The sequence below is a fragment of the Apostichopus japonicus genome, chromosome 13 (assembly GCF_037975245.1).
Source record: "Apostichopus japonicus isolate 1M-3 chromosome 13, ASM3797524v1, whole genome shotgun sequence".
NCBI classification, from domain to species: Eukaryota; Metazoa; Echinodermata; class Holothuroidea; order Aspidochirotida; family Stichopodidae; genus Apostichopus; species Apostichopus japonicus.
Genome location: NC_092573.1, coordinates 16,552,215 through 16,570,186, shown reverse-complemented (window position 1 = coordinate 16,570,186; position 17,972 = coordinate 16,552,215). Strand labels below are relative to the sequence as shown.

General features: G+C 39.8%; 1 protein-coding gene and 1 long non-coding RNA gene across 2 annotated transcripts; one reads left to right on the top strand and one right to left on the bottom strand.

Annotated features, from left to right (window-relative positions):
- Positions 1-4,274: 4,274 nt before the first annotated feature.
- Positions 4,275-6,727, bottom strand: LOC139979003 (uncharacterized). The gene is made up of 3 exons (XM_071989643.1): positions 6,453-6,727; positions 5,582-5,808; positions 4,275-4,833 (listed from the first exon to the last, which is right to left on the bottom strand). Exons 2-3 carry the CDS (start codon positions 5,707-5,709, stop codon positions 4,698-4,700), a joined length of 264 nt encoding a protein of 87 aa, XP_071845744.1. The 5' UTR covers positions 5,710-5,808; positions 6,453-6,727; the 3' UTR covers positions 4,275-4,697.
- A 6,532-nt stretch (positions 6,728-13,259) lies between these two features.
- LOC139978743 (uncharacterized) lies at positions 13,260-17,689 on the top strand. Its single transcript, XR_011797002.1, has 4 exons — positions 13,260-13,368; positions 15,088-15,240; positions 15,730-15,929; positions 16,420-17,689. It is a non-coding gene; the product is annotated as an uncharacterized lncRNA (long non-coding RNA).
- The last annotated feature ends 283 nt before the right edge of the window (positions 17,690-17,972 follow it).

Below are 17,972 nucleotides of genomic sequence, written 5' to 3'. Positions count from 1 at the left end.
TCTATTACTAGGCATGGGCTTCTATTATTAATGGAAAAGGTAATCGTGACCAGACAACACCCCCCGGACAACCCCCCCCAACAGAAGCATAAATATGTTGTCAGAAGTCGAAAATTAGAGTCGTTTTTGGGGGGGATTGCCGGGGGGGGGGGGAGTTGCCCGCCAACCACGGTAAAATGCTAGGCCTAGGCTCAGTCAAATTGAATTTCCTGGGTTATGTCCTCTTTTGCTTGGAACTGCCCGGTTGTAAGAATATGAATTTGGATCTGTATACCGTACCTATGTATGACATGGACAAACATGATTCCTGAGCCTAATTAGGCCTATGGTTTTCAGTTGACTCTGTTACTTTTACCTGCTATCCTCTAACAGGACACAATGTTCTAGGAAATATTTTTACCTAGCCTACAGTGATATTTTAGTAACCTAATTTTTCAACATTATTTCATAGAAGATAGTGGAGTTCTGGACCAGTTCAATTCAAATCATCAAGTGCAAAGCAGAATGATTAATCATTTCAATGGTCTGCCAGATCGCCACCCAAATTTTCATCAATAATAATCCAAACAAGCTCATGACTCAATGGAGCCAAGCAGTTTTTCATTAGGGGGCTAGGCTAGCCCTTGGTGCTTTGTATTGCACACTGTGCTTCGTAGATCCCCGATTTGTCTTGCCACGCTGGAGCCTTCAATTTAAGGAATATACTCACTAAACTTTGCAGAGATATTTTTATGCACCTTATAACAGATCTCATCCCAACATCGCAACTTTCTTGATCAGAACTTGTTAAAAATAGACCATTTTCATGCCTGGAATTTATGCTCTGTTTTCTGTTTTGTTAACTATGTGTGTATGTACACTGCACAGTGCACCATACATAGCTGTAAGGACTGTGTGGTGTAACCCACAGTCCTGGTTATGGACTAGGCTAGGCCTAGTGTTACGAATCTTAGTTCATTGTACTAGGCCTAGGTGAAGTACTCATATCGCAAAGTTTGTGATTGGAGTTCGCCTTCCAGTGAAGCCTGTTTACTTTCGCCTCCCATGTTTTCCTCCGATCTGGGTTTGTTGGGAATCTGAACAGCTTTGACCCATTTTCGGGACGATTCGAACAGCTCCACGCTGAACAGCCAGGCATTCTGTGATGGCAGCGCAGATGTTGACTGCTCGAACTTACGTTGTTGTCGATCTTACGGCCAGAATTAGTTGGCCCCAAAATGGTGCCATGAGGTTACGTGATCGAAAATTCCCGGACCCGAGTTGTCGCAACTCTCTGTATATAAGGCTCTGGATTTGAGAGTCCTTTTGATTTTCATTGGAGTGGGTTAACCCCCCCCCCCCCAACACACCTTTATGTACACCCCTGCTTTGACAGTTCCTTGCACTGAGGAAAGTGAAGACAACCCATTCATCATCACCGCAGGGCAGCCCGATGATAGCTAACGAAATTCGTTACCCTATTTCCCAATTGGCATTTTGCCAGAAATACCAACTCCGCGGTTGACTCCGCTCAAAAACATTGCACAGCAGCAATTTGAATAAATCAAGAAGATCTGGTTCCTGGTGGGGTCTTGAACAGGTTTACTAAAGATTGAGGGGCGGACGATATAACCACAATACCAAACCACTACACCACGCCTTCACCACTAAGTATCGGATGTGGGTAATGAGGACTCTGCGAAACTAAGACTAGCCTTTGAGTAGGATCGTGTTCAGCCGAGACTTTATGCCTACCACACTTTTGTCTGTTAAGTCGGAATTGGAGGAGACGTTATTTTCTTGACAGGGTACTTTGTAATTTCGGCATTCATGGCGAGAAGAAACATTTCACGGCATTCTTGGTGACTCCGGAATTATGATGACAATTGCCATGGAGTTGAAACCTGAAGTCATCACACAAAATAAGGTATCAATTTCTAAAACTGTGAATTATTTATTTCCATGATTTTCTTCTAATAATTCCTTCACCTGGTGATTCAAAAATTCGTGCAAGATTAAATATAATATTATGATCTTATTTTAAATATATAACTTAAAAAAAAACTGACCATGAATATAATTATGAGCACCACTAATGAACACATTTCCTGTACACACGAACAGTACAAAATATCGCAATAAGACACGCAGAGAAATGTCTTCCACCGAGAAATAAAACAAATTACAATAAAATAATATTTCAAAAAAATTCGCATATACTAAAGGCAATTGTTATAATCATAGTTATTGCTATTTTGTCAAGGGAAGATGTGGATCATAACGTGGAAAGTAAATTATGCACATATAGTACACATATTCAAAGAAGGAGTTCACTTTTTAATCTTTTCTGGTATCATTTGCATATTACTATAGCAACCCAGCTCAACTTCAACTGGTCATAGAAGTGATACTTGCTGGGACCATTGGAATGTTAAAGAGGTCATGACACGGGCATATGTCACTCATTGAAATGAAATATTTGGACAATTTGATAGACAAATATATAACTTTTTTGTTAAAAAACCGTTATTTTCGTGTAGAAAGTATCAAATGAAAAAAATAACGTCCCACCGTTGCTCGAAAAATAAGCAGTTTAACCTTCAGACTCAATGACGTCATTGCATGAACGATGACATTGTATGACATGTACTGTCTGTACATGGCGTCGGGACGCGGTACATAAGCCTATACGTTCCGAGGTAAACAGGTGCTAGTCTTTACGAAACTGAATTTTGTTAAGTTATACCTATTTTGCGAGCAAAAATGCCGGTTCGGTGTGTTGTTGGTGGTTGCAGCGAGACCAAAAGGGCAGGAATCAGTCTTCATAGATATCCGAAAGATTCTAAAATCCGTAGAATATGGACTCAGTTTGTGCACAACACTCGGTCTGATTTTGCGTGTTCAGACTATAGCTATATATGTAGTGACCGTTTTGAACTACTAAGAAGTAAGATTGTTTAGACTCAACGCATGAATTAAAGGCACGATTTGGACTTGGCTGAAGTAGGGGTAGGGTACTCTTGCCCGGAAAGTATCCCACAATCAAACGGAAACAAACGACCGATCTCTGGGAGCCATCCGTAAGCACTACAAGTACAAGTACTATAGTCAGTATTGCGAAGTTCGGACACCCCTAAGAAATACACGATTTCACCATGACAACCTACGGCAAGAGCCAATTTCACGCAAGAATACGAAGCTACAGTTATCTTCTCCCCAAAATCCTAGTAGTAGTAGTACTAGGCCTAAGCATGACGTTAGGCATATGCCTACAGCAAGTCAAGTCGGTATCAGCAAACCAACCAAGCAAGATGCTCTAGAGAGGCATAAGTCCAGGTTCAAGAAAACCAGAAAACAGTAGGAAAGGGTTGTTGATATGCATTTTCCCTTTTCTATTTTTAATGTAAAATTTAAGTATTCAGTTGCATATAAATTTTGATAACTGAGGTCACAATACTTTACAAGCAAGATAGTACTGCCTGTGTAACCAGAGCAAAGCCTACTTAATGATTTGTTGTTGTTTATGTTTACCACGTTCCTATTTTTGTTTTTATTCATTTCATCTTTTCCTTTCAATTTCTTACTTTGTTTTATTCATTTGACAATGATTAAGAATTACATTGGTAGATTGAGGATTTCCCAAATTTTCACCTTTATTGCTAACTGCTACAGTTTGTGGTCAGGTGGCCCAGTGTGACCTTTCTCTTTAAAAACCTGTCTTTAAAAACGATTTATGAATATTCAATGATCAAACTTTGTGTTTGATCGGTTTAAGGTGGTCATGCTTGAGTTTCCATACACTAAAATATGGGATGTATTCTTACAAATATGGGATGTATTCTTATAATTATGGGATGTATTTTAGGAGTTGATGGAATGAATAGGGTATGATATAATAGGGGACAAAGTTAAGGGAAGATACTATATGCCAAGTTTGCATAGTAAGAGGAGAACAGAGGAAGGATAAGTTGAGATGGTTGTGGACAAGATCAACACGATCAACATAATTTATAATAACAACAGTGTTAGAGTAGAGGTACCGTATTTTCTTATAAGTTCAGTGGATTTTTTACAAGACGTAACAGCTCTTGTTTCAGTGACCTCATTGCACGATTCATACACGATTCATGTGCATAGTAAACCAATTATTTTGCCTTAATATGTTATTTTTTATATTGTCCCCACGATCTCAGAGTAAACCGACCCTACCCTCATGGGAAGGTGCCACTTGAAATTTTCCAAACCTAAAAATATAGTTTTGCCTGGTCACTGTTTTTTGGCCGGCTACACCTGCATATAGGTTTTTCAGCATCTAGTCTCAGGATGAATGGCTGTTTGGGATGTATTATGAAAATCACTTCATGAAACTCTTGTTGAAGATTGGAATGAGTGCTTAAGAAAGAGACTATTACCATCACCAGAAATGTAACAAAGTTTGAAAAAAATGGATGTTTAATGTGTATGACTTTTATCAATCAAATAAGAAACATGACAAAGAAATAATTTATTTTCGTCATTATTTTTAATTCATTCATATTTTATGTAGTTTTTTTGTATAATATACAGACATGGGGTTTTCACCAATCAATTTTTATACAAATGAAATAATGTGAATATTCCTTTCATGGGAACATTGCCAAATTAAAGCCATCAAATCAGATGCCATTTAAGCGATGCTTCATGCTGACGATATTTGTCCCTGTGTCGGCAAGCGGTAATTAGTCCAGTTCTGGGTACTGGAACCCCACATACTCAGCTGAAGGGAAGCACCCCCTAATCTTTGTAACTGCACAAGCAGGAATGGTCACCCTGTGTTTTTTGCCAAGATACCCCCAACACCACCTGACTAGTTGCCTGTGTATGCAACATATATGTAATGCCTGTCAGAAAGAAAAAAAGGAAATAATAAAATATAAGAAAATGCATGATAACAAAACACTGAATCAAGCCCATTGAATTGAATGTTTCCAATAGGCAACAAACCAAAATCTGTATATAAGATTTGAAAGCAAAACATTACATTGTGAAAAAAAAATAATCCACTATTGGGCAAATGGATTGAAAACTCAAAATGGAGTGTTTCACTTCTTTACAGGATTTATTTCTAACTTCTTTGTAGAGTTTTTCAAACACTCCCCAAACAAAGGTGCAGACACTGAAGAGTGGGGAAATGAACCATTTTCTCTGCACTTACATGTATGCAAATGCTATTCCCTTTTCCAGGTACAGGTAGGTACTGTATTGAGTTGATGAGTCGGTCTTGCAAGCAAGAGGCTCTGAGTTTACTTCATTGTCTGAGTCATCTGTGTTCTGTCCTTGCACAAACAACATTATGTCACTTGCGTCATTGAAACCAGGAAATAGCACCGGCTTTATGTGCCTAATAGTTTGATGGTATTCACCCTTTTTTCATATTACATTACAAATTTGAAATAAATATGAAACAAATTATTTCCAATCCGATTTACAGACATATCTGGCAATTCTACTTTCTGTAAATCCTGCTAAAATGTTGTCTTCACATATGTTTTCACCAAATCTTTTAGTACCCTACCTTACTTAAAGGTTTTATAATTATGTAGGTACACTACCGTATACTTACATGTGTAAATCTTCTTCTTGCAGCTGTCCATGTTGTTGCCGGTAGTCATGATATGCTGTTTCAATAACATAAATGTCCAGACATACACTTTGAAAGCTTGTGTGTTGGATTATGCACCACACTATCATCCTCTAGGCTGTCCACTTTGTTTTTTCACTTCTTCAATCTCCCTGCAACATATGCATTCTACTGCTGTTGGCATTGCAGTACAATTCTCACAGGTGCACCTGCAAATTAAAGTCGTAAACATAAATGGCATTGAAAAAATGGCTTTCATGTAGTTCACACGACACTAAATATGAGACCATTTTTTAACTGCATCAACAAGTTTTGAATGACTGGTTAGGGATAGACAATAGTTGACACTATGTAATATGTTTATTGGTTTGTACCACAATCCCATACAAACTGTAGGCCTTAGATTGGGAAAGAACTGAAAGTCATTTTTTAATAAATCCAGTATTCCTATTTTCTGCTGGGTATGGTGGGTGCAACTTAAATAGATGATGTAGAAAATATTGAGTGCACAAATTTCCAGTATGAGCCTAACCTAGGCCTACTGTTAGATTAAATAATTTTGCATTGTCAAATTACTTGTTATATTTTACCTGAACTAATTTTCGTATCCGTTTATTTCCTATCAAAATGATACTGCTTTGTCCTATGATAATTTCAATGAATATGCCCTAAGCTACATCAAACAGAACTTGTACGTTGTACGGTAGTTGCATTACTAGATGTAGTACTAGTAGTAGTAGCCTCTAGTATTTGCACGAAATTAACGGAACGACTCGATAAGAGGTTTTCTTTTTTCATAAGAAACATATAAATGTGAAACATTTAAACAAAATACATTAAATCATGTACTGACCATTCATTTACGTCAATTTGGAGCCTATCAACGTCAGGAACTGCCGGAGCTTCGTCTCCCAAATCTACTGCACCACCTCTCGCAACTGCCACTGGCTCGAATTAGTATGGTAGCAAACGAAATGCTTCTTCTTCTTCATCATCTCTATTTTCGCTTTCATCAAAACTCGACGAAGAGCAAACAGGCGCAATTCTATTTCCTCTGAATTATCGTCGGAACTTTGATACATTTCTGATCAATTTTGTGCTTAATTATGTAATTGATTTCAAGTTGATGAAAACGCGTTAACACACAGTGAAACACACACACTCTAAAAACACTCTGGTTCAAGGGCGTAGGAACCGGGGGGGGGCTGGGGGGCGCCAGCCCCCCAGTGAAAAATATGGTGGGGCGGAGGTATCATTCCGCCCCCCCCCCCGCTTCGCAAGTCAGAAAACCCCTTTTTCATTTCCAAATGAGAAAAAAATCTCATTTGGAGCACCAAATTGCATCTAAGGCCAGGTGAAAATAGCAAAATTATTTACAAAATGGAGTGGGTGTTGAAGTGTGCTATATTGCACCAAATTGCATCTGAGGCCACTTGGAAATGCAAAAAAAAATCCAAAGGGGGAGGGGGATACCCCCTCCCCTTAGACCCCTCCCAGCAAAAAATGTACCCTAATTTTACCGCGGTAAACTATGGTAAATGTGTGGTAAATAGGGTAAATGTGTGGTAAAATTGTGGTAAAATCAACCGCGGTACATTTACCGCAGTTTTACCATGGTATTACCGCGGTAAAAGTATGGTAAAAGTGCGGTACATTTACTGCGGTAAATTTACCGCAGTTTTACCATGATATAACCGCGGTATAAGTAGGGTAAAAGTGCGGTACATTTACCGCGGTAAATTTACCGCAGTTTTACCATGGTATTACCGCAGTATAAGTAGGGTAAAAGTGCGGTACATTTACTGCGGTAAATTTACCGCAGTTTTTCCATGGTATTACCGCGGTAAAAGTGTGGCACATTTACTACGGTAAATTTACCACAGTTTTACCATGGTATTACCGCGGTATAAGTAGGGTAAAAGTGTGGTACATTTACTACGGTAAATTTACCATAGTTTTACCATGATATTACTGCAGAAAAAGTATGGTAAGTTTATATGGTACATAAACTACATTTTAAAACTGAAATTCCTACAATTGTGCCATGATTAACCACAGTAAAAATAGGGTAAAACTATACGGTGCAATTATACTATGGTAAATTTACCATAATTGTACCATGATTTTACCACAGTAGAACATATATGGGTCACACTATGAAACATGATGGTATATTTACAGCATTTTTTTCATGATTTTGTCCCATATGTTTGCAATACTTATATGACAAACCTTTTGTTCTACTCATAGGCGTACGGGATCATTTCAGTTTTGGGGGGGGGGCAGAACTTTTTGTGCCCGAAAGTTCCCGTGACACTATCTAAGCGGAGCGCCATCATCGGTTGGCGCGTAGCGTACAAGAAAATTTTTGGCAAACAATGCCTCTCAGATTGCCGGAAACGGCACTTCTGAGGCCTTGCAAGTTGCATCTAAACATTCTTTATCTTATAATCTCACGTTTTAGAAATTTACACTTCCCCAAAAATTTGGTAAATTAGAAGAAGAAAAAATGGTAACATCACTTTGAAGGGGAAAAATGGGACAGTATATTTTTTAAGCTCCTATTTAGTTACCTTATTTATTATTTTAACACAGTACTCAGCTACCTCCAGAAAAACATACATTGTTCAACGAAACGTAGGCGGGATAATGTCGCTGTGTCGGGTGAGACTGCAATTTGTCTCACAAAAAATTATAAAATGTAACAAAGAATATGATAAACCTGTACTTTTAGGCTTGTAGGCACTCCCGCCCCCCCCCCCACCATCCATGAAAAAGAAAATGTTTCTGATATACACTCATGTTGGGGATGTCCAGGTCACGGGCGGCGGAAGCACTTTTAATCTGGGGGGGGGGGGGCACCGACATCAAAGGGCACTTTGCAGAAATTCGATTGGACTGATGCAGCCTTATATTTAGTACCCTTTATAACTCTTATTGTAGTATCTTATTTGTGTATACACATCACTCCATCAACGCCCCCCCCCCCGCCCTAAAGGAAAATATGCATACTAACACTGCAATATCCAATGCGCAAATTGGGAAACAAAGAACAAGTTTTCTTTTGAGACAAAATGAGGTGAAATCATGCTAGTTGCTAATGTAGGAATCTTCCGAATTAGAGTTTTTTTTCTTGTTAATATCTTAACAAATTTTTTCCCATTCGAAATAGTTTTGAGTTTGACCCACAGAAATTCATTAAAAGTCACGGCTTAGCCAGGATTTGCAAAGTTGTATGCACGACTATCTGAGCGGAGCGCCACCATCGGTTGGCGCGGAGCGTATAAAATTTTTGGTTTTACAAACCCCTCAGATGGCCGGAAACGGCCCTTCCCGAGTGTTCATTCTGGTTCCCTGGCCTCTTGCTAACTTGAGGCACCTCAATTTTTATGTAGAAAAAAGGCACATTTTTAACCTGAGGAAAAGTGGGGGGGGGGCACGTACCCCTGTGCCCCCCCGGTTCCGCCACCCTTGGTCCAGGTATACAATTCAGGTGCGTATCCAGGGGGGGGCGTTGGGGGCGCGCGCCCCCCGGGTAAGAAAAAGAGGAGAGAAAAAAAAAAGGAAAAAAGAGGGGAAAAAAGAAGAGGAGGAGAGGAAGGAAGAGAAAAGAAAAAGAAGAAAGAGAGAAAAAGAGGGAGTAAAAGAAAAACGCGAAGAAACCGGGAAGAGAAAGAGGAGCAGTGACATCATTACTGCGCTGAAGGGTAGCCAGTGACGGATCAATGATTTCGTAAAAGTTTGACTCACCCTACCCCTTACACCGACAACTCAATTTTTTGACGTTTCCATTTTCCTCTCTCACTAATGATCTATATATATACTATATATGGTCTATCATAACGCGTGTGTAGAATACTGCTATCAAACCAACTGTGGCTGGTCTCGAACTCGATCGTGTCGTTGGGGAACATGACGATTTTTGGGATGGGGGCGACCGCCCGCCCCCCCCCCCCATTCAGCATTGTTTTAAATGATATCGCTAAGTAATTTCAAAATAGAAAGTGCTTAGATGCAACTTACAAGGCCTGGGAAGTGTCATTTCCAGCGATCTGGGAGACATTTTCGGCCAAAATTTGCTTGTACGCTTCGCGCTAACAAATGGTCCTGTGTAGTGCCATTTCCAGCGATCTGGGAGGCATTTTCGGCCAAAATTTTCTTGTACGCTTCGCGCCAACCTATGGTGGCGCTGCGCAGAGATAATTTGCCTACAGGCTTCGCCCTCCCTTGGCAAATTCCTCGCTACGCGCCTAATCGAATTTGTGACGCAAACAGCAGATATCACATCATATCAGTGAGCACGAAAATGGCGTTCCAGGATGAAAAGCCTCAAAACTGTCCGACTTGCCTGAAAAAATAACCCAAAATTTTCGCGCGCTAAGCGCGCGTTCAACGTGTTAATGTCAATATCATATAAGCAAGCATCGGTTAATACATCGCATGCCATCATGTACCGTACGGTCCGTTCAAATTGCGCAGTATACCGCGGGATGCTAATGTAAACAACGACATGTCTCATGTAGATGTATAAAAAGCATGGAGGTCCAATTACGTCAAAACTCTCTTTTACATTAGTAATGGCGAATTAGGGGCTGCACCCCCGCCGCGCAGTGGCGGAGCGTCCATACGGCCAGGGGGGCGCATGTCCCCCCCCCCCCTGACGGACTCAAATGGACTGCTGGCGCGTTTTTCAGCTCTTTACCACTTTTTACTTATTCTAGATTATTGACTTTTTTATTGCGCTCTCATCTACTTATTGACATTTGTCACATTTTGTTGGTGTAATTTGGAGATGACACCTATTTATTCTTCGTTTATCTGCAAATTAGCCAGGCCCGGAAAAGGTCATTTCCGGCGATCTAGGGAGTATCTTTACTCAAAAATTTTCTGTACGCTACGCGCCAACCAGTGGTGGCGCTCCGCTTAGATAGTGTTGAAAGCGCCCCTACAGACTATTCTCGCTCCTCCTGACCAATACCCCTAGCTCCGCCACTTCCGCCGCGCCTCCTACGCCTATGTGTATAGTGTTCGGTTTCGGAAATATCTGCTATTTTTTCATTTCCTTCAACCAAGTTTTATAATAGCCGTTATAACAGGTTTTAATATTTCTACACCAATAAATTAACTGTGTCTGAATTTTCGACAATTTCTGACCGACATTCTGCATCACACTTCCCTCTACTCGTGCAATTTTGACCAGTCTGTAAGGGGTTCAAGGAAGTTTTTCTATATTGGTTGTCCATAGATGAAATTTTGTACAACATTATGGGTATGTTTTCAAGTGAGTTTATTCACGAGAAATGTGAATTTTCAAATTCGGAACAAATATGGGGCTTAAAACCTTGAAAAGTGGGGCTGACGGGTATTGTGGGTCGTGACGTAGAATCACCTACAAAAGCAAAGACCCACAGGAGATGCGATCAGGTCGAACATGATGTGTGCCGGGTTGACAATCTTCAAGAAGGTTATGGATGGAAAAAAAAAAAAACTATTAGGAAATACTTGGTTCTCAGGCAAAAAGTGTACATCTGGTTGCTCATTTCAAGCCCGAGAAGTGCCGTTTCCGGTGATCTGGGGGTATCAAAATAAGAAATTTTCTTGTACGCTGCGCGCCAACCGATGGTGGCGCTCCGCTTAGATAGTAATTCGCGCCCCCCGGGTTTGAAAATCCTGGATACGCGCCTGCAATTGACTAGTTAGAAAACAAATTGATCGTGCAAAAAGCGTGGTAGCCCAGATGAACTGCGCTTACGGTGGTGTTACACGGAAATATTCGGGCATCATGATGCTAAATAAAGAAAATCATGGAATTGTCGGGCAAAAATTTGAAAAAGATTCGGGCATTTTTTTTTCTCCTCTTAGGCTGCCCGAATTTTTCAGGACTTTTGCCCGAATTTCTTGTCCTCTGGAAATTTGGGGGGCAGTCTGCCCCCCTGCCCCCCCCCCCCGCCTCGTACGCCTATGGTTCTACTCATATCTTAATGTTGGCAATATAAATTACCTGTGGATATGAGTTGAATAAAGAAGAGAGACAAACTGCTATTCTTATATGTAATAGTATGCATCTCTTTTCCTAAAAAAAAAGCAAGCAGAGGATAGATACATAGAGAATTCCTTCATGGAATCCCTGATATATTTGAGAGGAGACAACAATTAATTATTTTTTCATTATTACGGAGAACCTAAAAGCCTTTAAAATGAAAAAAAAAAGAACTATATAAACTAGCACACATAAGGCATAGCTTCTGTGCCTCAACACTGTGACACGCAAAAATTGACCAATCAGTGCCCTCAGATTTGGGTATTCTCTGTCAGGTCCATTAAATGACTTGACAAGTCTATGTATCAGAGTACTCCCCCCGGAGGACCTCTTGCGAGGTCGAACAGGTGTAAACTCCTTTATTGTTGTTGTTGTTGACCGTGCTTCATTACATCAGCGTACTCTTTCCATTTAAAACAAGTCTTTGAGGACAATAAGAGATCAAAAGTCCAATCTGGACTACCAATTAAGTCAAAGAAGAGAGTCAGGAATCATACCAGCTAGGGTAATTGAAATTCAACAAAGCTTTCTCATGTGTGAAACCTCCATGGATTTGATGAATTAAAAACTGTTGCATGCTACAACTGTGGACTTACATGTCAGGCATACAACCATTACAATAAGGGTAAAGGCATATAGCCAAACTATGATACAGTACACTGATGGGTGAAATTCAAAGAAATATATGGTGTACATGCTGATTAAAATTAGGACAAAATCATGCTCAATGGAGGTAAAACTGTCCTGCAATTAGTGTAAAATCATGGTAAACTGAGGTAAAACTAAGGTAAAAGCGTGGTAAATCTACGGTAAAATTGGGGTAAAAGTATGGTAAATTGAGGTAAAAGTAAGGAAAAAGCGTGGTTAATATGCGGTAAAATTGGGGTGAAAGAAAGGTAAAACTGTGGTAAATTTAGGGTAAAAGTGTAGTAAATGCGTGGTCAATCTAGGGTAAATTGGGGTAAAAGAACGGTAAACTGTGGTAAAAGCGTGGTAAAATATGGTAAATTGAGGTAAAACTAAGGAAAAAGCGTGGTAAATATACGGTAAAATTGGGATAAAAGAACGGTAAAATTGTGGTTAATTTGGGGTAAAAGCGTAGTAAAAGTGTAGTAAAAGCGCGGTAAAAGTATGGTAACACCGTGGTAAATTGGGGTAAAAGTGAGGTAAAACCATGGTAAATTTGTGGTAATTTACTGCGGTAAACCGCGGTTTACCGCGTCCATAGGGCCACAACACCGCGGTAACGTACAACAAATTTACAACGTTTTTACCCCGGTTTTACCGGGGTAAAAGTGTGGTATGTTACCGCGGTAAATTTGAGGTGATTTTTTTTCCTGGGCTCCCCCAGACCGGCCATCAGTCTTCAGCCCCCCCCCCACTCAAAAGTACCTTCCTACGCCACTGCTCTGGTTGAATAATCCTGGTTATTTTTTTCTAACACTGTTTGAACCAGAACACTTTACAGTCAACCAGGATATTGATCACTCTGGGACCGGGTACTATAAAAGAGCCTTGGCATTTTGACAAATTTCCACGTCAATGTACTTTCGGCGGGTTTTACAATTACACAATTCACTAGTATATATGATATATATGCACGCTTGTCCTTCAAGTGTCGTTTGCCCATCGCAGATCGAGTCAGTAAATTCAATTCCCGAAATGGATGAATTTGTCAAAGGGAAACTCGAAGAATGGGATCTATTATTCCTAGGTGATATATTTGAAGGTGAGATATTAGTTCCTGAACATATTGATATAATATTCGTAATAAATAATGACGAAATGTTACTTGTCTTGTTGGGTTATTGCGAGTTGGCCTAGCGTTATGCTACTCGGATAACGTAGGCCTAAGCTAGCTCTAGTACTACGTTAAAGGGCGTTAGGCTATGCCTAGTGTTATCAGCTATGGCATAGGCCTAGGTTTTATTCCTAGCCTAACGTAACTAGCCTAGGAGTATTGATTACTAATGTGTGTTAAGCCTTACCATGATTCAGGGGTCGAATACCCAAAAAAGTGCATGCATCAGGTGCTCTGTGCATTTAGAGTTGAGCCAATAAAGTTAGGCCTAGTGTTACATCATCTTACATGCACCCAAAAAAATTAGGCCTAGGAGGAGTAGGACCTAGGGCCTAGGCTAGCCCAAATCACTTTTAGAAGTTTCAGTCATAACAATGAAGCTCTAATCTCTCATATTATTCTAGGCCTAATTCAATCACTTTTTGCATCCACGGGTTTACGTTGTTATTAAGTTTTTGGCCTAACTTCGGAATCCGTCGTCAATTTTCATTGCTCACCTATGAAGCTAGTTTTAATTTTTCCGGTGAACGTTGTCCAACCTATAGCCTGAATATAAACTGTTCTTCTTGGTATGTTTAACTTTGAATTGAACTAAAATCGTTAAATTTGTTAAATTTAATGTTTTGTTCACCTGCTCAATATTCCGTTTAGGCTAGTGAAGTCAGGGAACAGGGTTGGAAGAAACTGGACTGGAGAGGATTGACCACGTCACTACCCAGATCCTATTTTATTACCCGAATCCAACATTTACTGTAAATTTGAGCATTTTTTCACGTCCGGGTGGGTAGAGAGGCCTGGGTACCCGGATACAAATTTCTACCCGGTGCAAACACTAATATTTTCACTCATGCTCCCCCATGTACTACGAATCCTGTTGAACATTTTGTTAAGGCGTTTCTGAAATTAAAGGGCATAAAATATGAAGTACCTAAGGCTATATAGCCTTATTAGCCTATGAGTCAGTCCGCCCCTGCTTATGTGACGTCGGTGGACTAGAATTTAGGTACAGTACAAATGAGAGATATTGTTACAATGTATTGAATGACCATTAATGTACATGTATAGTAACTAGGAAGTAATATTCAAGTTTTAGGAATACAGTCTACTTGTAACATCCGCAAGAAATTCTTATTTGAAGACTTTAGTATATTTCTCAAAGTGTAGAATGAGTGGAATAATTTCCCAGAGTCCTTGATCAATGCTTTATATTAAAACAAAAAAGGCTATTCACTTTGTTTGTTGTTCCTTCAAAAATCCTTAAAAATAGTGTATTTTGCATCTCACCATATGAAACAATATTCCAAATGGTGCACACAACACATCGTAACATTGTCTATAGCAAATTAGTACATCAACACCCTCACATGTAGTTGTATCAATGGAACATCTCCATTGTGATATTCGAAGATTTGCATCAGCATGGTGCGGGATGTAATGTATACTCAGGTGGATCACCATGAAACATATATGAGAGCCATAGTATTTATCCAATATTTTTTCTATTCTTCTCTGATCTTGAATCAACCTCATTATTGGATAATAATGTAACAGTCATGACTTACCACTTCACTCATTACGTAACAGTCATGACTTACCACCTCACTCATTACATAGTAAACGTATGTGCTTTTCACTCTCTTCCTCAAGATTGAGATAGACTTTCATCTTATCTATCATGATGTGGCTGACAATCTCTTTCTTAGGTGGACTCAGCATTTGTTAAGGAGGTGTTGAAATATGCTGATTCACAAGGAAAGTGGCAGTGTTACCTTAATATTGATACTGACAGTCTGGATTCAGGTTAGTAGCCTACATGTTTACATATTGCAGGATGTCATGCAAGATATAGCAGAATAATCAGACATGTACCAAGTATCTCCCATAGCTATGAAAGTGTTATTGTTTGTATGTATGCCAGGGCAGGGACCATCTAATTTTGCATCTGAAGACTGTTATATGGTTATATGATTCAACAATCATTAGCCATACTGTAATCAAGGCTGTCAAATTTCATAGGAAGATGTATAAGCAAGTAATGATTAATAAGCAAGTAATGAACAACAATAAGCATGATTAATAAGCAAGTAATGAACAACATTTATAGATGTTGGCACTATATAACCATGATTTTGCTTCTGTGCTGAAGGCTAAAGGAATCTATGCAGTCATGATGACATATGTGTGTGTGATGCTCATTGTAAACAGGATATCTAGACCATGCTTTGGTGTATCAAGTTCATACTAGGTATCTCTATAATTAGTACAAGATCCCTATTATTTTTGGTGCAGGTCAGAGGTCAAACTCTAAAAACCTTGTAAGCAGCATAGTGACATCGATCGCTAAATTGAATCAATGCCGGTTCCTTGTGGTTAGCACATGATACATGTTGGTGTAGCCTGTAGGTCATCTGAGGTCAACAGAGATCAAACCAATGCTTGCATTTAATGCTTACCCACTTACCGGCGATAAGTGGATGTGAAATTAAAATGTAAGTAACTATGGGTTTTGACATTCTGCGTTATTCAAAGAAGAAATTAGTAAAAAAAATTAGGGCTTAACCGAACTGATAATCGGATATAAGATTCGGCCGATATTTGGCAATATCGGCAAAATATCGGATCGGGAAAAATATGAAAACTTCATCTGCCGATGTTTTCAAATCACATTATATTGTATTCTTGATCATTGTAAGAAAAAAAGGAAAACATCATTGCCAATGTTTTATGGCGTCAGGGGGATGTATCTTTCTGTGACCCACGCAACAAATTCCAACTAGTATATCCCACGTGTCGCTCCAAAATTTATATAACATTAACCACACAATATAGGTTCCACGTTATGATATCATCGATATGTGCACATATGTGAATTCTATATACTTTAGTTGTGATTGAGCCAAATCTTCCTGCTGATATAAGCTACTACAGATCTGCACTAGAAATTGGTTATTGTATTTGTTTTTTCTAATTTCATTGTAGATGAGAAGAAGGGTAAGATTGCGATCGCTCTGTTGCCCTGTGTTCTGCCTTCTGGAAGAAAGGGCAAGAAACGATGCAGCATAGATGAAGCCTTGAAGTCCTTCATAGACGTGCAACCTGTAAGAATTTCAATATGATTGTGTGATTTGTATATCATAACTTTATCTTGTTACTGCATTCCTTTCCACTATATTATAGTTTGCCACTGTTGAACACATTTAACTAATTGGTGCCTTGGTGGTGTACTTGGCAAGGTTCGATGCAGTGACTGGTTCCTCGAGCATGGGGCAATGCAATAAGTTATTGCATAGTAGCCTCACTTGTTTATTGTTAACTTAGAACCCTAATTTGCAATCAGTCGATTCACCTTCAGCTTAACCATGGAACATGTGCTCTAGACCTGTATCATGGTATTGAAGTTAGAGTCCATGTCCAATTTATCATTCCACACCTTCACACAGACTTCCGACTATCGCTTTCAGAGGCATAGTGTTATTTAGGTATAAGGATGCTCTTGTGTGACGTCATGAATATACAAAGTAGGTCTGTCATCTGTCTATGTCTCTCCACTCTACTAGCTTCTGCTCTACGGATGTCAGGTGGGGCAATGCCAACTTGGTGGTATACATGGTTCATAATATTAGTAGATTTGAGGCAGCCAGTAATACTTTGACAGCTAGCATTCAATGTAGAGTCTAGCTATCTGGTATGTGGGGATCTTTTTCATACAGGACATGCATGGGTGAGAAACTAAGAGCCTAGGCAGAAGCTGCTTGATGGGCTAGTGCCTTATTTAGTTTAGTTTGCCAAGGATGCTGCTACAGGTACTGACATTTGCCCTAGTCTTTGTTATGACATTCAACAGTTGAGTGTGTCACTGTAACACTACAAGTCTGATGGTTCGCATAACATTTGTGGATGCAGCTTGGAGAAAGTTGTGTATGCAGTTGTGTATTATGGTAATATACTGTACTACAATGACGATGTGTAGCATCATATGACAAATGCATATAGTATACACTCAAGACTACACATATTTGCTACTTGGAGTGATTGTTGATGCATGCAGCCTTCATAACCTTGGTCTCACTCCTTTGAAGAATTCAGTTCTCTTCATCTATCTGCTGTGATGTAGTCATTTGTATTGCACAATTTGAATCTCATGGGTCAGCAGCCACTGCTCCACAACTGGCTGTAAAAGTCAATGGGTGGCTACTAAACTGACCAAACATGATGAGCCTTCTATATTCATGTACAATATTCTCGTATACAGTGGCGTATCCAGGATATTCCAATAGGGGGGCGCCAGGCATGAATGATCGCCTGGGGGGATGGGTCTAAGGGGAGGGGTGTACAATTTTTGCTTTCAAAGAAGGGCTGAAATGCAAAATGGTGTCATATGCATGGGCGGCGATCCGTACTTCCGAGTGGGGGGGGGGGGATATGACCTTGTTGACTATCTAAGCGTAGCGCCACCATGAGTTGGCGCGAAGCGTACAATGGGATTAACAAACCCTCTAGATGGCCGGAAACGGCACTTCCCGAGGTTTCCA

Bases quoted from the DNA above. Each gene is read 5' to 3' on its own strand.
- LOC139979003 (XM_071989643.1), bottom strand. From the start codon at position 5,709: ATGATAGTGTGGTGCATAATCCAACACACAAGCTTTCAAAGTGTATGT. The intron at 4,834-5,581 runs GTAAGTATACGG...TTGCATACACAG, and splicing joins CAAGAAGAAGATTTACACAT to GCAACTAGTCAGGTGGTGTT.